The sequence below is a fragment of the Colletotrichum jinshuiense genome, chromosome 9 (assembly GCF_051148585.1).
Source record: "Colletotrichum jinshuiense chromosome 9, complete sequence".
In the NCBI taxonomy this organism is placed as follows: Eukaryota; Fungi; Ascomycota; class Sordariomycetes; order Glomerellales; family Glomerellaceae; genus Colletotrichum; species Colletotrichum jinshuiense.
In genome coordinates this window covers 3,049,861-3,068,102 of record NC_139316.1, presented here as the reverse complement: position 1 = coordinate 3,068,102, position 18,242 = coordinate 3,049,861, and the positions used below count along the sequence as shown (strand labels likewise).

The 18,242-nt window shown below is 58.2% G+C and overlaps 2 protein-coding genes across 2 annotated transcripts; one reads left to right on the top strand and one right to left on the bottom strand.

The window, feature by feature from the left end:
• Positions 1-12,048: 12,048 nt before the first annotated feature.
• Positions 12,049-13,758, bottom strand: EsH8_IX_000808 (DNA primase subunit PRI2; the record flags this gene model as incomplete). Its single annotated transcript, XM_083267144.1, has 4 exons — positions 12,049-12,211; positions 12,298-12,905; positions 12,962-13,509; positions 13,569-13,758. 4 exons carry the CDS (start codon positions 13,756-13,758, stop codon positions 12,049-12,051), a joined length of 1,509 nt encoding a protein of 502 aa, XP_083130709.1.
• Positions 13,759-14,752: 994 nt separating this feature from the next.
• Positions 14,753-17,955, top strand: EsH8_IX_000807 (uncharacterized protein; the record flags this gene model as incomplete). Its single annotated transcript, XM_083267143.1, has 5 exons — positions 14,753-14,931; positions 15,160-16,686; positions 16,796-17,310; positions 17,361-17,628; positions 17,688-17,955. The coding sequence occupies 5 exons, from the start codon at positions 14,753-14,755 to the stop codon at positions 17,953-17,955; spliced, it is 2,757 nt and encodes a 918-aa protein (XP_083130708.1).
• Positions 17,956-18,242: the final 287 nt, after the last annotated feature.

Below are 18,242 nucleotides of genomic sequence, written 5' to 3'. Positions count from 1 at the left end.
TTGGGGAGCGCAGTGGGAATGGCATCATGGGCGTAAAGGCGGGCCGTTGGGGGATGAGGCCTTGGCTCTTTTGGAAAGGGGACGAGAGGATAAACTCTGCCCCTTGGCGTTTCTGTCGGTTTTGGGACGAGGGCATTGGATTGGATTGGATTGGGTGGCTGGGCTGGTGCCGCGATATTACCCACCCGCTCTCACTCACCCACTCACTCACTCTCTCACGACCACGGGCGAGAATGAGCTCACACATGAGCAGAGCCATATGAAGAATATCAGTCAACCAACCAACCAACCAACACCCCCTGCACACTGGTCATGACTTGGGGGCCAGACGAAATCCAACAAAAGACGGCAAAGAATGCCATTGAAACAACCACGCCCATTGAAACAAATCCAAACGGATTCCCCTACACTTGCTCAGTCTCTCGCGCCACTCTGTCAAGTCTCAAGTGAAATGTAAATTTCCCCCCGCGGTCCCATGAGCGCGACCGGCTTGGACGCCGTGACGTGACGTCTTTGTCTGTGGCCGACGCCCCAAGGGTCCAGCCTCGACGACATCAGCAAAGTTCTCGCAGCCGGCGGCAGTCTCACGGTTCACCCTCGCCCCCTCGGCCGTCCATCTTGGCGAACCATTTAGACGCTTTTGGACCTTTCAACGTCTACCCTTTCCCCTTCCCCTTCCCCGTGGGGGGGACCCGTTCACATTTACACGCTCGCACAATTAGACTCGCACACTTACACTCACACACTTACACTCACACACGCATCATTCCAACCTTGCCGGGGTCATCTTGGGGGCGGCAGAGGAGAGGAACGTTCCCTCCTTTCATCTCTTGTCGCCCCCCCAAAAGAGGGAAAAACCCCCCTCATGAAACGCGCGCTTGGGAAATGCGTTGTGTTGGCCGGCGACGTCGACGATGACGGGACATGAGCAAGTCGGCAGAAAAGAAGACGGATCGGCAGGCGGATCGAGATCTGGCTGATTTCGGGACGATCTTGTGATGGTTGGCCCCCCCGTGCTTGTGTGTGTGAGGAAGAATGCCGTGCGGCTTTACACTCTTTTGGCCGTGCTTGTGTCTCGCCTGGGAGTCATCTTGTCTTGCAAACTGTCTTGTCTCTGCCTTGCGCGCCCGTCTCTTGTCCATGTCCAAACCATGTAAGCTAGTGTAGAGCGGCCAACCGCGGCCAACCGCGTGTGTGGGGGAAGGACGGCCCTGTTGGCCCATGCGTCAAGGCGATTGGAGGACGAGTCCTGGGGGTTTCAAACTCTAGTCTGCGCTGCCGCGGCATGTCTTTGACGTGAGGTACGCAGCACTGTCACTCCGTTACTCCGTCACTCTGTCAATATCTTGCTTTTCTGCTTCTCATGCCATCATGCCACCATTGCCACATACGGCCGACGGCATCAATAGGCAAATAAAACTAAAATTGAAAAAATTGAAAACACCGCCCCCGAGAGACGACGAGAAAACGACGTGTCGTTCACGTTGAACCACCTCGTAAGGAAACAAAAAAGGCAAGGCACGCTTCAGCGGTAGCATCGTCGTGCGTCTGCTGTTTCTAAATATTCCTCCCCGCGTCCCGCTGCTGCTTCTTGCCGTCTGCTTCGCTATGCCGTGCATGCGGTGGTGGCTATGTCTGCCGGTTTGCCTGCTTGCATTCTTGCTTGCTGTCTTGCTTTCTTACCCGTGTCGTGTGCCATTGCTTCGTCTTTCTTGCGTTGCTATGCATTTGAAGTTTTTTTTGGCCCCCTCTTACCCCCCTCCCCCAAAATCTGCATGGAAAACAGGAAGTTTCAACATCATTTCTGCAGGTCCCCGCCCTCTTCACCTCCCCCACCTCCCCATCCCCTCCCTCTACCCGTTTCCGGATCAATACGTCGTTCTGCACGGTGAACCTCTGGCTCGCTGGCGGCAAGCACGCTTATGGCGGTGGCTGTGGGCATGCCGCGTGTATGTACGATGAGGGAGGATGAGGGTTTCCACCTCTCTCCCTCCCTCTTCCCCCGCCCCCCCTCTCTCTGCCATCAGCGGCGGTTACGGCACGGCATCCATTATCAAAAACGGTAGAAAGGACAAGATTGCATGGATGCATGCATCCGAATACTCGATGATAGGCAGGCACAGAAGGAGACGAAGGAATGGGAAAAAAAGACATCCACCACCCCTCCCCCCTCCCGTCATCAAAAATATCTACCTACGGCATGGCGACTGCATAGCGAATACGCAGATCATCACTTCGAGGTGAGGGCCCTTCCCCCCCCCCTCCATTCCATATCCCATATCCTCTCCGCCTCGCGCATGTCCGTGGGGTGGCGCGCGGCCCTCGCTTCGAGAGCGTTGTATCAGAAACCGCGCTGGACGGGCGGCTGTGATGCCCTTTTTTTGGTGGTGAGGAGGGGGGGGGGGGTGGGTTGGTTGGTGGGTTCTGGTGGCCGTATCGAGGTAAGGGTGGACGTTGTTGGTTGCTGTGAGAGACACAGTGCTATAGTGTGTGATGAAGCCAAAATAAAAATGAAAAAAAAGGGTTCCTGGCGCATTGTGGCTGATCAATCACAAAGTCTGGCAAGTTCCGGCGTCAGGTTCGCAATCGGTGCCGGGGTTGGACTGGTCTGTCATAGTAGGCTACATATCACACATCAGACACGCACCCCTCCCCCTCCCCTCGAATCTCGAATCTCATTAAGAGGCGCCCTGCCGTGATATTGAGAGATATGCTGGCATATTATCAAAGAAGGGTTCTTGGTTGCAACTACATAGCACGTCGTGGGGTCCGGAGGGGGCGAGGGGGGTGGGTAAGAACAGCGACGGCAAGGTCCGCTAGGGCGTCAATATCGCTTTCCACATAAGACCCAGGCGGGCGAGGGCTCGTCGAAAAGGTTTGAGGCTTCAGCCTTGGCATGGAATATGGTTGCGCGCGAGGTGGGAGCAAGGGGAGGGCTGGCGGCGCGACTGAGACGGCCAGCAAGGAAGGGCGATGGAGGGAGAGGGTCGTCGGAGGGTCGGGCTGTGTTTCAACGGGCGTACATCGCCATATTCCTCCGTCTCTGGAGGCCGGGCCCCGGGAGGGGGACGGGGGGGCGTGGGCTTGTCACCCTTTGCAAGCCGCGGGAAGGGCTGAGGTTGCAGGGCATGCCGTCGGTGCATCGCGACATTTCCGCAGGGCATGTTGGGGAGGGGGAGGTGGATGGGGGCCGTCGAGGAAACGGTAGCATTCAATAACAGGTTTTTTTTCTTCCTTTTCGTTTCTGCCTTTTTGCCCTTGAGATTATCTCGGGATTGGGGAGTGGGCGATGATAAGCCGGAGCTGAATTTGACAAAAGATGAAAGGGTAAAGATGGGCAGAGATGGGCAGAGAAGCACGGTTCGGCGAGTCGTAGGTGCTCGCCCTCGTCCCCAATCTTGATACGACGTCTTTTTCGCTTTTGGCTCCAGCGGACGGGGCGGAGGGAAAATGCAACCATCGCGCAACCCACAGAGTTGCCACAAAAACTCCTGCCCAGAGCTGCCACGGCCAAAACGAAAGTAGAGTTTCCTTGACTCGGCTCTAAATTCTGGAGAAGCTCGGAGCCCCGTCGTGGTTTGAGGTATATGGGCGCGATCGGCACTACGGCCCAGCCCAATCTTTTACGGAGGGGGGACGCATGCCGGGCGGTGTTATGTGAGAGGCTGCAATCCCCTTTCTTCTCTCTCCCTTCCTCCCTATTCCCCTGGCGTGTTGCTAAATTTGGTGGGCTGAATGGAGGGCGAGGAAACGGTTCCTTGGTTCACTGACAGGAAGACGTGCAGATTGGCACCCATGACGGGACCCGGCCTGCTGGAGCCTCACTTTTTTTGTCGTCCCGCCCCTCGCCTCGCCGCGCAAGCCCTGAACCAAACATTGAGATTGCGAGATGGGGTCGTGTTTTTCCGTCTTGCGGGAAATGATCTTCGCCTTCTGCGCAGATACGGCGTGTTCGGGGTTGCGCGGCAGGGGGGCAGATGCTTGATGCGTACAGAGCTGAGTCTAGCTGAGAGAGGGCGGATAAGAAACAATTTAAAAAATGAAAAGAATTGATAGGCCTGCCCGCGGCTGACATCCTATCTGGGCCTGATTGGGGTGGATTTTGCGCAGAGCAAGGCTGGTAGGGTGAGCCCGGCCAAGAGCGTTTTCTTTCCAGCGCTGTTATCTCTCGCACGCAAGATGGCTGTTATCTCTGAGGTCATTCCAGCTTCATCGTTGGTCTCCCCCAGTCACGGACGTCGAACTGGGCCGAGGACGGAGCTGCACTGCTCGTGAGACATTTTTGGGTTCTGTTGCAGCGTTTTTGTCTCTCTTGACAGGCCCGCCTCGGGGAATGGACGAGAGACACGCACAGAGACATCGAGAGAGGGACAGATGCAGCAGAGACAAGAGGCAGATACAGGGGACAGAGACACCGCCAGGGCTGCGGAGGAGAGACATGGACGCCGTGAATCGAAACAGCTCTCTCCTCTTTCTCTCTCTCTGCCCCCCTTTCGCTGAGACCTGCGGCCGGCCGCGAGGTTCTGAGGCTTGCCCGGCCTGTCGCCAACCCGGTTTAACCAGCCCCAGAGCGGGCGTAGCAGCGCAGATCCGGGCCAGGCAAATGCCGTGAGATGCGCCGTTTGCCCAAATATCCTCCCCAGGGGCCCTGCGACGGTGTGCCGGAGGCTAGCAAGATCTGTCCCGGGGGGTGGAATGATGAGGCTGCAGCAAGCAAGTGCTGCTGCTTCGCCCACCCGCCGCCTGTCTGTCTGCTGCTGCTGCTGCTAGCTAGCTGCAACGACGACGACGACGATGCCGAGGGACAACCACATACGTCCCTCTGCCTTGGGGGGAGAGAGAACCAGCTGTTGTCGTCATTTCATCCCGCCGGGGGTGGAAGCTGTCACTTTTCGGCTCGCTCAACCGTCCCAAGCCAACCAAAGCCGACCAACCAGCCTCCCTCCCTCCCCCTCCTACTCTTCCCCCCCAGGATTGGACATTCCACGCACACTCCCCCCCCCTTCAAACCGTCCTCTCACACCCCCCCCTCTTGGCCCGTCCAGCGTCGCCAGCGTTCCCTGACGGCATCATCGCGGGCCCGACGACATCGACGATGGGAGCTCAGGCCATTGCGTACCGTTTTGACAAGGGGGGCAGGCAACCCGCTGAACGGACGGGCGGACGGGTGGACGAGCGAGGAGGGAGGATGGAGGACATGCAATAATGAGAACATGCGTGATGGACGATGGCCTCTTGATCGGATACCATGGCATCATGTTTTCCGCGCGCACATGCACACCCATACACACACTCACTCACACACTCACACACACTCACTCACACGCTCACACACATTCGCACGCACGCGCGCCGGCATCCTCCGCTTGCCGCTTGACGTTTGACGTGCCATAACATGTGCTTGGCCATGCGTGAGATGCATGCTACCAAGGCTGCTTCATCCTCCTCCTCCTCCTCCTACTCCTCTAAGGCCACGTAGCGCGGGGTTTCGTTTCCCGGTTTTCTGGTAACTTTTTCCTTAGCAGGAGAGAAGGAATGAAGGAACACGAAGTAGAGGCGCAGCGGCGAACCTCGTCCGATGTGATATGATCCATCATCATCATGGCGACTTGTTCACTTGCATTTCCTGGTTAGCCAGTAGCAGGGGGAGAGGGTCTTGCGTTCGCGAGAAACCGGCTCCGACTTCCACGGAGCGGACGGTGACGGGAATACCGGCGGGGGCAGACGCAGCAGACATGTGCGCGGTGCAGCAACGCACTCCCTCCCTCCCTCGGCCGTGTGGCCTGATGGGATGCTGGGATGCTGGGGAACACATCGTACCATGTTCTCCAGGATTGAACTGCCGTCCGTCTTGGGCTGTGGGGGGGGAGAGGAAGGGAGGTAGGTGTCTGGTGGTCGGGTCCAGCTTTTCGGAAAACGGGGAGAGAGGGGGAAAAAAAAAACGCTGCCTTGGCGTGGATGATGCTATTCGCAAGCCAGCCCACACACACGCACACACAACCCGGAGCCCACTTTCCGCAATCAATCGCAGATTCGCAGGCTGTTACGGCGCGTTCCCACAACGGGGGCCGCGCAAGTCTCCCACTCTGTCTCCCACTCTCCCACTCCCGGGATATCGCTCGTGCTTCGTCTGATGGGCCGGCCATATTTACGCGACTCGTAGAGCGGTGTGCGGTTCCGGCCGTGGAGAATGGCCTTGGAACGAGGGCCGCGAGGAGCATTGGCGCGCCGGCCGTTGATCCTTTTCCTTATCTTCCCCCTCCTATGCCCTGGCCAAGGACAGGAAGATGTCATCACGGGCATGCATCGACTCATGAGAACGCATGCCCGTGCAACGCAAGGAAAGTAAAAAAAACGAAATAAACAAAATCTTGGTTCCATCTGGCGCTTTGAGTTCGAATGTGCATCCCGCCCTTCCCTCCCCCACGTCAAGTTTCCTCCGGGGTGGACCGGGGTGTGTGTACACTCCGGTCTGTGTGACATTTTTTATGCCTGCCTCTACGTAGGCCCGCGTCTACTTGGCGCGGTGCACTACCTACACTGCACTAACTGAAAACCATGTGGAATCACAACCTCGTCATGGGCGCACCCTCTGAGGGCGGGGGGGTTCCCATCGCTGGCGCGACGACATGTTGCAGTCACTAGAGAGTCTAGATGCGGCCGGCGGGGATGGCTGTGGCGTGCGACGGTGGGCAAGGAAGATGGAGAGTGATGCCAAAAGCCGTCCGGCGCGGCGTTAGGGCGAATAGCGCGGGACTGTTCGGCTCCGGGTAGAGGGGGGGGGGGGGGGGGGGGGGGGGGTCCCTCGGCTTTGGAGCTATCCTTTACTAACCTGATACCATCACTCTCTTGGTGTTGTAGTCGGCGCTGCTCTCCAGCGCCTGCAACCCCGTGACCGTGGCCGCCTTCGTCTGGTCATTTAGAGTGTGGCCCAACCGTCCCCCCTGCCCGTCTGCGCTACCTGTCTTGGGGTTCTAGATCGAGATCGAGATCAGAGAGAGCGTGTATGTGCGGATGGAAGGGGGGGAAGGGGTGAGTGTATGTCCGCGTTTTCGTACGTATCGCGTCTCATCAAAAGCGCACAGCTCCAGAAGAGTCCGGGAGTCCCCTCCCCAGATCTTTCTCCCGTCGACGCCTTCTTACGGTAACAAGTTCGCAAACGCAGGAGCGCAGAGCGGCCCGCGCTGGAGAGAAGACAGGAACTCCGCGGCATCTTTTGGCTCCTCGTCTTCGTCATCGGGTTACTGGCCCTAGGGACCTCACCTTCTTGTGTTCACGGCCTCTGGGGGGCCTCGGCATCAGCATCGGAGAGGCCTCGGCGTTTGGGCCGGGCGTTCGAGGTGAGGCTCAAAGAACGCACGACGGGGCCCGATGTTCGCGCCCTATGCCGAACGCCCTCCGGAATGTGGTGGGGGGGACCCTTGAGGTGCGAGTGAGTGTGCGCATGTGCGTGTGCGTGTGCGAGAGTGTGATGTTTTGGGGCACCCGGTGAGCTGGACGGCTAGGACGGGAGAGCTAGGATGACGAAGTTCGTCGCGAATAGCTTCACATCCCGCCCCGATTTGGCAGTCTTTTTGGGACCTCACCCGGGGGCCTAGACTGACCCAGACCACCTCTGCCCTGTCCGTCGTCCGTCTGCCCGAACCCAAGGGAGGGCACACCCCGTCGATCAGGCCTCGCTGCCCCGGCCCGTCGGGACTCACGGCATTACGTTTGTGAGGCCCCGGGCTGACGTCCCACCCCCTACATGCTACGTGAAATTTTTCCAAATTGATCTTCGCTGCACGGTAATACACTAGACATTTTTTATGTCTGCCAGAGTGGAGAGCGGGTGTGTCTCCCCAAAGACGAGGAAAAAAAAAATCACTGTCCCCAACAGAGCCCTCTCTGCCCGTCTCGCCTTACTCATTCCCGGGCGTCCGCCTCACATGCGGTGTAGCGCGGTGCTGGGTATGGCAGTTCTGTGTGTCACGGCCATATGTGTGCGAGTGTGAAGTGGGACAGAAATAATGCCACTATTCGCAAGACGTCTCAAAGCCTAATCTCCAACCCCTACCCCTGTCCGCCTGGTTACGAAAAATTTCCCTCTCTCGTTTTCTTTTCTTCTTTGATCGTCCTGCCCGCGCCTCACCACAGGGGGGGGGCAGGAATCTGGACCCCTCCCAGGCGAGACAAGGGCCACCTAATAGACTAGGGCACTAGGTCGGAAGCGACGCGCATTTTCGTCACTCGGGGTCCTGCCTGGCGTCATAGCCATATCACACAGGCACGCAGCGCACATCATTGGCGTCGTGCCGCGGCCTCCCTGCCCTATCGTTCCAAGACATCTCGCGCCTGGCCCAGATCCATCACGGCCGCCTTCAGGAAAAGCAGGGCGTTGGGCTGGAAGGGGGAGTTACGCGCAAAGGGTGTGCTTGTTTCGAAGTTTGAGAAGGGGTCCTGTAGGGGTTCAAGACATTCACGCTCACATACCTAACGCATAGCTCTCTGATGTGGAGGATGGGGAGTGTGCATTTTTATTTTATTTTCTTCCCGTCTGGCTTAGCTCTCTCTCTCTGTCTCCCCCAGACCTAGACCTAGACCCAGTCCCGAAGAATTCGTCCCTCAACGAAACCCCCATATCTAACCTGCGATAGTTGGTCAAGCTGCCTCAACCAATCACCGGGCCTGTGACGGCAGTCTTTTCGCCGGTTCGACAGGGCCGCCTTGGTTTCTCTTCCAAATCTCTGCCCCTGGGGGGGGGGGTCGGGGTCGGGGTGACAAAATAAAGACGAGCTATACTAGATAGGTAGCGAGTGCTAGACCTCATATCGCACGCTACGCCCGGGGCTAAAGGCAAGCGACTTAGCACACGTCGTCTCTACGGTTCAAGGTGTCGTGGGCGTCTAATTCATGAAATCTGGGAGCTTGCCAAGAGCACCAGGGGGGATATGGGGTGAGGCCAGGCCAGACTTAGACGCGGCGCTGACCTCATGGTGCATGACGCGCCATACCGTTTTAACATGGCGCCGTCCGTTTTCCCCAGGGTTGGCCTTTTTTTTAATCCTTTTTTACGTGGTGTATTCGGTTGGTCTTACCAGCCAACCCGTTCAGATCAAGTTGCAGGCACACACACGCCCCCCTGGGCCTGTTTTTCAGTTCAATAGTGAACGACGGAAACGGAGACGGAAAGAGGAAAAGCAGGAACTAAAACTGCCCGGATTGAACGCACAAACCGGGACCCACGATGGGTTCCCTCTAAACGTGATACATAAAAACGGAGACGGGATGGACCAGAAGGCGTGTGACGGGTTATTGCATAGCGCACCACCAGCCCCCGACATTGAATAAGTGTTTCCGACATCTCGAAATTCGGTTTGGAAACATGTCTGGCTAGGGATACACCTCCCGAGGCTCGAGGTTCCAGACCCGGGGCCCACGAACGAACCCATTTCAACACGCAGGGCCCTGCGTAACAGAGCAGCAGCAGCAGCAGCAGCAGCGGCGAGACCAACGGCGAGAGCAGAGCCGCCTGGCATGGCATGGCATGGCCTGGCCTGGCCATGCCTCAGAACCGACTCGCCCGCCTCCCTCTCGCCTTGCGAGCTCCACGTCGCGGTGGGGGCGGAGAACAGACGGCAGACGAGGATTGAGAGAGAGAGAAAGAGAGAGAAAGATGAGTGAGGCTTTCGCGGACATTCCGGCCCACCGACCGGCCCACCGCGCATCCCCGCGGGACAAGAAACGCAGGACTCCTCCGCTTGGGCCCGAACATGTGAGGGAAGAGAAGCCTTGGGATTGCATTCTCCCCGGTCCCTCCCTCTTCCTCCTGCTCCTCACCCCCCCAGCTCAGCTGCTGCTCCGTGTACGTGTGTGCGCGTGTCCTTATTCAGGCTTTCCCTTTCCTCGAACAGGCAAACAAGGGCCCAGGCAGCCGTGCATTTCAGGCTTTCTAGTTTTCATTTTGCCATTTTTTTTCTCCCACCTTGTCTTTGGTTTGGAGGTTCCAGCCCTGTTCTTGTGCAACGGTCGGGTCTAGAACCCCGTCGTCCCATTCAAGCTTCAGGGCCCAGGCCCAGACCGCGGGCCTCGGGATATCGCAGGTCGCAGACGGCACAGATAGATGGACGGCGGGTAAGAGGGGAGAAGGGGGGTCTGGACCGGTCGACGCGCAGACAAGAAGAACCACACCCCCAAAAAGTTGCGCCGCATGAGCTTTGTTCCTCGCTACGGCCGTGGTCTCCCCTTTGGGGGGGATGTGAAAGCAAAGCAAAGCAAAGGAAAAAAGGGAAAACAAAAGGAAGAATTCGGGCCAATCTGGCCGTTTGAAGTGTTCGTCTCGGCGTCCTCGGAATGTCTGTCGCTCGTCCGCACTCCCACCTCCCACCTCCAGCTCGAGGTTTTCGATCTGGCCTGGGCCCTGGGGTGTTCCCATTCTGGTTCTGGGGTAGCTGTGGTGATGGGTGTTCTGGGCCATTTCGCGCGCCTGCATCGTTGGCGCATGCAACTATCAAAAAAAAAAAAAAAAAACTCACGATACTGCGACGGATGTGGGATCTTGCTAGCTGGTTCCCATCTGCCTCTGCTTCCGCTGCCCCCGGAACGCGCTCCCTCCCTCACCCCAGGCGTAAGGCGTGTGTGAATAAAACCACTTTCGTTCCATCCGTATCCTCCCAGCCATACCAGACTTGCATCGTAGGCAGGAGAGAGAGAGAGAGAGAGAGAGCAGGAGGCGCCTTTTCGTGAAATTACCAGGCCAAACCAGGCCGGACCAGGCCCGAGAGGGGGGCGGCCGCCTTGGCGGGACGATCACGGGGTCCCATTCCAACGAAAGTTCGCCGAGTCGTCAGGAAACCCGCGCTTCGCGACGGCCCCATGAACGTTCAAGATGCCACGGCCTCGATCTCGCCCGTCTTCCTACGATGTCGGGGGAAAATACGCGCTCAACCGCTGCGTCTCCGACGTCTGCATGTCGTGATCACAGGCCGCCTGACGGTCCCCTCCCGTCCCCGTCCTCTTACACGCCCACCCCCCCTCCACCCGGACCCTTATCCAGCGGAAAGAGGCATGTCTCAGTGAAACTCGCAGCCTCACAACCCCCCCCCTCGAGATATATCCCTTCACCGGTATGTATTCATCTCTAGGAGGAGAAAGAGGCGGGAGAAGAAGAAACCCACCCGAGGTCCAGGCCTCCCCCCTTCCTTTGTCCCGCGGCGAGATAATGGCGGCGGGAGAAACGAGAAACGGGCCGTTGTTCCAGCCCAGGGCCTTCCCAGCCCGACTCTGTCCCGCGGCAGAGCTGGCTGGCCGTCCACGACATGAAACTTTTTTGAAAAAAGAAAAGGAAAAATTTGTCGTTGCCCCGAGCATGCCGAGGTATAACAGGATAATCAAGGGGAGCCCCCCTTCCGTCCTCGAGGAGGGAAGGGAATGAGACCGGTCGAATCTGGGCCCCTGTTTTCCCTTTTGTCGCAGCCGAACGGACCGCAGTGTGTCCCCGGTCCCGAAAGGAGACGGCGGGAGCAAGACATTGGCGGGCTGCCTCGGCGTCTTTCTTATTTTCCCTTTTTTTTTGCACAAAAAAGAAAATTATTCCCAAAGCTTCTTTCCGATGAAACGAGACACGGGGCACGTGGGGAATGTTCATACACCAAAGGCAGGGAATGCTGGGGGAAAATTAACCAAGTGAGAAACAACCTAATCGCACATTCAAGAATTTGCCCGGCCGCCATCGCATCCCACCCAACCGAAAACGCCTGTTTCTCCCGCGGCCAGTTGCTCGCAAGGCAACAGGCACCGCGAGACATTTGCTCCTTGTCCAACGCCTACCCCAGAGGTCCTCGGGGGGGAATCCAGACCGCCGTGGAACCCCGTCCCTTCATCAAGCCACACATCATTAGTCGAGGCCCAGCAGCGCCGACGCCGCCGCCGCCTGGCCCTCTCTATGCCCTCACCCGAAGCTTATACAGGCCTCGGAAAGCGCAGCTACCTCCGTGCCAGAGCCAATTTCCCTGTCACATTTGACCACCACCTGCCCGTGACTCCTGTGACTCACTGCCCCTGCTCGGCTCACCCCTCCATTTTGACATCCGCGGCCTTGTCCAGATTCCTGAGGAGGTAGCTGCGCTTGAAGTACTCGTTGGGGTGGACGATGGTCTCGAGCTGTGCGGACGTGAGGATGCCCTCGTCCTTTGCCTTCTTGAGCTCCTGCTTGTGCAGGTGCTCGAACACGCTGGCGACATGTCAGTAAGGTGTACCCATAACGGCCGCGGGGCGGCGCGCCGGCCGTATCGCGGGAACGGGGCTTGCGAAACATACCGGTTGCACGCCATGTGGAACTTTTGGTTGTCCTTGTCTTCCTTGACTCCCTGCAGCGTGGCTCGGTCGCTGACACCCATGCCCTGGACCAGCGTCGTGAGGTTCTCCAGGTTGAAGTGGCGGTAGGGGCAGCCGTGTGCCTCGCCCGAGCTCGGCGGGTGCTCGGTCAGGATCTTCTGACAGCTGAACGGGCTGTACCCCCCTCCTCGGCGATTCGAGTCGCCTCCGACGTCGCCGTAGACGTGTCTGACGTTGTAGCGGTACTCCTTGTTGAAGGTGTCGTCGGTGATGTTGCGGAACCCCTGCCTCCAGAAGACCAGGCACTCCTCGAGGTTCAGCCCGATGCCCTTGAGGAAGAGGGTGTACTGCAGGCGGCCGTAGTGCTTGAGGTGGGCGTCCCGGCGCAGCGAGCGGTGAAGGTGCGACATGCAGGCGGGGAAGTGCTGTGCGAGGTTGTCGATGTTGCGGGCCGTGATCTCGGCGCCGGGCAGGGCGGCCGTGTTGGAGCTGTAGGAGCTGTCCGGCGTGATGAAGTTTTTCGAGAGGTGGTCGAGGATCGGCGTGAGGCGGTCGTCCTCGTCGAGGCGGGGAAGGGCGCGTGCGGTGAGCTGGGCGCCGTCAGTAAAGTGTTTGTGCCTCCCTCGTGGCAGAGGGGAGGGCTTACCTCGAGCTGTCGCTCCAGCCGCGATACAAACTCGCCGATGACCATGCTGGCCTGCTCCCTCCCGGGCACAAATGCCTTGCCCGCCTTCAGAAACACCTTGCGCTGTTCCACCAACTCGGGCACGCGGGCCCAGTCGACCTTGAACCAGGTGTCGTCCTCCGTCGAGGCCATCTTGCCCCAGCCGCGCGACATGGCGGCCAGCTCGGAGGCGTACTCGCGCCTCTCGTCGTCCGTCACGGCTTCCCACCAGTCGAGGTCCAGGCTGCGGACAAAAGCGGTCCGGTCGGCGAGGTCGTCGCTGTTGAGCCTCAGGCGGAAGAGCATGGTCTCGACGCGGGAGAAGCGGCGGCGGAGGTCCTCGGTCCGCGAAAACGCCAGGCGGAGGATGAAGTGGCTGTAGTGGTCTTTTTGGCGTTGCGCAAAGAGCTTCGGCGAGTGTGAGCTGTTGGTTTCGAGGGGGAGGTACTTGTCGAGCAGCGGCTTCATGTGGTTGGCGACCTCTTGAGGCGACTTATTGCGGAACGCGCAGGCCTCCAGCTCGGCGAGGACTGGCGGGTCGGGTCAGCGGCAGCATGGGAGAAGGGGGCAGCACGGCAGGCGGACGTACTCCTCAGACGGTCAATGGCCCATTGCTCAAACTGTTCGAGTGTGATATCGGCGGTGGGCGCGTCTGCGTAGAAGTTCAGGCGGTGGGGGTAGTCGAGCTCCTTGTAGGCCGGGGAGGCAAACTGCTTCTTGCGATGGTCGACGACATTGCGCCTCTTGGGGTCGATACGGTTGTAGTCTTGCCGCAACATGATGGCGCTGTCGGGGGCATGCGTGAGGGTTGAGGACTGGAGTGGGCGCGGTGGTGAGGTAGGCTGATGCAAATGCAGATAGATGCAAATGTTGCTACGGCCATCGGCGGCGCCAGGGGAGACGCGTTCAGGCGCGTCGTGGGGACTTTTTTCAATTAAGTGGCGTCGGCCAATGACGGCGGAGGTAAATCAGCCAGGCGGGGCCGGTGCACATTACACATGCAGTACGTACCCATATACGTACCTATCTACGGGGTACCTACGCGGGTGAGCCGCCGGCGTCGTTCAAGCTCCCTCTGTCACTCACCTCTGCACGACATGATATCGTCTAATTACATCGTTTCCATCAGTCCGGTCCGGCTTAGACACATCTACGAAGCCTCCAGCTCCCGGACTCTTCTACATTTAATCCCGTAATCAAGAACTCTCTGCTACGGGCGCATCGTCATACTACGGGTGCACGCACATACCAACCGTTGCGCACGACTGGCGGTTCCTAATCTCGGTGACCATCATGTCCACGATATCGCGATGAAGGCGGCCAAGGAAGGCAACCGGGGCGATGTCATCGGCAGCAGCCCAGAGCATCCGGAATGAAAACATCAACTCCCGCCCCGCGAATCATCGACGGCCGGCCTTTTCCGCAGCGCCCATGCACAGCATCACGCACACACAGACGACCCCCAGCATTGCCCAACCACATTGGTAGCGGCCCGCCCCCGCGTGACCTGCCGCCGATTCCTAAATTCCAGGCCCCACCACACCTCCGGCGCACCGTGTCAGCCTCACCCAGCTCCTGCTCCAAGCCCATCTCCTCATCAACACCACGCCTCTCCTGTTGCAGCGGCCCCTTCACCTTGCCTCAGTTTCTTCTTCCGTGTCTCCCAAGATATGCACTGATCCGTCACCCCGTTGGTTTGGCGTGGGGTTACTCTGTGTCACTTGCTTGCGTTGCTTCCCCCATCTCCTCCCGATGCCGCCTTAGGCCGTCAAGATGGCTTCCTTGTCATCTCTCGGCCTCAACCTGCGCCTCGCCGATATTGATGAGAACCTCAAGTCTCACCCGGCGGCCTTGTCGTGGCCCAATTCCAATCTTGGCACAAGTGCAGCGTCAACAAGCCACGACTTCATTGATGACGTGCCTTGCTTTGCCTACACGGAAGTGTTTGAAAGGTGCGCCGTGACACTCTCATAAACTGCGCATTAGTGTCTATTCTTTTGCACCGCTGCTATTAGTCCCAAGGCCATACTCCATGTGTTTCTGTTGAAACTCGAGAGATGATGCTTGTCTGTTCCGCAAATCAAGTTTATTGCGTTTCTAGAACCGTTCCAAAGGGGCAGAGAATCATCTTTCATTCGCAATCGGGGTTGGATAGCTAACAGCTTCCTCGACGACCACAGCGGCGATGTCTTCCAAGCCGTCTCGCCCGGCTCGGGCATCTACCTTCCCCTTCACTCATCCCCTGGTCCGTCGCCGGCATTCACCGTCTCCAAATGCCGTCTTTCTCAGACCATCGAGGTCGAAATACAGAGTGTGACACTGTGGCAATCACTCGCCATCGCCATGCCCTCGCCCTTTGACTTCCCCTGTCTCCTCTCCAACTACGCGGCACTCAAGTCCCACCTGCAACACCTGGAAACCATTTCACCGTCCCACCCTACCACCGTTGAGCTCCGCCTTCTCGTCCGTGATCTCCTCCTCGACAGAGCCTTATACGCCGGTGTTGGCACCGAAGGCTATAGGGCAAGAGGTCTTTTGTCTCTCGGCCAACTGCACGACATGCACCAGAGAAGCGTTGACGCGGGCCTGGATGATCTCGACGCTTGCTTCGCCCTTGGCCTTCTCCCCGATGTTCTGGACGACGCTTTCCTCGAGGCCTTGACCTCGAGATTTACCGAGCTTGCCCTCGCAGGGGACATGACTGCCTTGCATGATCTCTGCGAGCCCGTCGTCCGCTCCGGCGAGGTCGAATGGCAGACGAATCCCACCTTGCTTCTGGAGTTGCTCGACAGAGGCCGACTGGACATTTATCGCTACGTCCTGGACCTGGCATCGCGGACGAGGGATAACCCAACGAGTCGAGACGGGCCCTTCCTCCAAGACATCACCCACGACCCCCTTCACGTCGCCATCCGTCTTGGTCACACCCAGCAAGTGGAAAGCCTTTTGCAACAGGGGACGACGTTCTTAGGTGTTCACCTCGGAGACGAAGCCGGCGGTGGCGTGGGCTCCATTGTCCTCACTCCCATATCCGCTGCAGTCCTTTGGGGGCAGGCCGCGATTGTGCGGTTGATCCTGCAAAAAAATCTCTTGCCCGAGGGGTTGCAGGAGGCTGTCGCTATTGCAGTCTCCAACAGCGACAGCGAGATCATGCAGATAATGCTCTCGTCCGGCGCCATGGACGATTCCTTTGTATCCGTTGCCGATGATACCTTTACATCCCTCGCGGACGTCAACATCATAGACCAAACCCCAGTTTGTGAACCACTGCAACAGATGCCGGACGAGACGGTAGGCAGCAGCCAAGTAAAGGACCCTCAGATGCTGTTCGACGAAAGGAGTGGGAATTCGTCGGGTGACGTAAAGAGTACGCATCGGCAGCGGAGGGCTGATGCCCCGAAGGAGCCAGTTCGGCGCAAACCTTCCCGGCACCACCGTCGCCTCCTGGGACAGGACTTGGTGTCGTACATGCAGACACTCTGCTCTCAATTCCGTACCGTATGCACTTTTTCGAGCCACGCCGACTTACACGACCTCGCCAAAGACTACGTCTACCCGGACGGCGTATGGAACCGGGGGCTCGACGCCTTCCGGAAACTTATGCAAGACTGTCCGCCATCGGCGCTGATGGAGGTCGTTGACTCGCTTCTCATAGCCAATGCTATTTGCCTATCGCTATTCAAAGACGACGACACCCTACTTTTGCAGTAAGTCTAATTCCTCCTTGTACTTGTCGCTGAAAGTATCATCGTCGGATTGTTTGCTTTGCGCAGAGACCCTCGGTCACTTGGCATGGGATACCTAACACTATCACAGGTTTGTCAACGACCTTCACCGCTGGCGCTCAATATTGCCAGGTGCTTCTCGAGTGCTCTTCGACGACCTCGCGTTTCGCATGTGGGCATACACCCCTTCGACCGGCGATGCTTCAGACCTGGACCTGGACAACCTACCCTACTTCCAAGAACTGGTTCAAAACTTGTCATCCCTTGAGAGGAGTAAGGAGTCTGCGCCCACAAGAGTCCTGTCTTCCCACAGCAGACTCGCCGCCATACAGAGAACATTTGAAACCCAAGAAGCCCAGCAGGGGGTCAGTCAGCCTCAGGCGATTCCGGGCCGATCGCAGTCGATGCAAGCTCCGTATGCGGGTTCTTCGACTCAACGAGACGACCTCATGTGGGGCGACTTTTTACACATGGAATGTTTCGAGGACACACCTTCACGAGGGAAACATGCTCCATCGTCGGCTGCAGGCTGGGAGGATGTGCTATCCTCCACAATGCTGCTGCTTGCTTCTGTGGCATTTTCAATCGTGCTTGGGTTGATCCTGGGTATGCAGGTGCACTCTCGAGTTCTGGAACAACGAACTAACACGTTGTAGGTCTTCATTCGGGGTCCAGAAATCTTGGGATCGATATAATTACGACCACGATGCCGGGGCAGCACCGCTCATGTGCTCTTGTGTCGGAATATCTTGCCATGCACGACATCTCGATCCGTCCCCCTCAAGTTTTGGGCCATTTGGCGGTTCCGTCATTTACATCACCGTCGCCAGCGTACGGGTCGGAGGCAGGAATAACTCCGTCAAGCAGCTTCTCCTCCCTGAGCACCTTGGGCTTGCGCCGCAACGTATCCTCGTCCAGCATCAGGTTAGCCCCCTTCCCGTGTCAAGAGGCTCATCTTCGGACCTAGCTAATTCTAGCTCTAGTAGTGTGGGGAGCGTCGCCGCGTCATCGCCATCAAGGCCCGCCTCACGCGACCACCAGCCCCGAGGAAACAGGCTCTCATGCCTGACGCCGCAATGCACCAAGACGTTCTCGAGCGTCAGCAACCGCAACAAGCACCTTCGCGAAGGATGTGCGTTTACCCGCGAGAAGCGGCAGGGGTACCAATGCAGGAACGGGCTCTGCACCAGGGTCCTGACGACGAAGTGGTACCGGGACACTCACGAGAAGAACCGGTGCCGTTTCCGATGAGGCGGCTGGGGACGACGAGGCCTGCGGGATTGAAGTTGGAGATGATTCACTGCGTGCGATTTTGCCTTGATGCATAGCGAGAGAGAGCAGTTTTGCTCCTCACCACGGGAATATCTGATTATACGGTTCAGAGAGTGTTAATGGGATCTGTACAACGGTAATGAGACGACGCGTTTCAACAGAGGCGTCATGAGATTTAGAGGCATCAATGGGAGGTGGGGGTGTGCTGGGTGGTACCCACTAGCGTCGCCTTTGGGGTACATAGGGCTGCAGCTGCCCTAAGCACA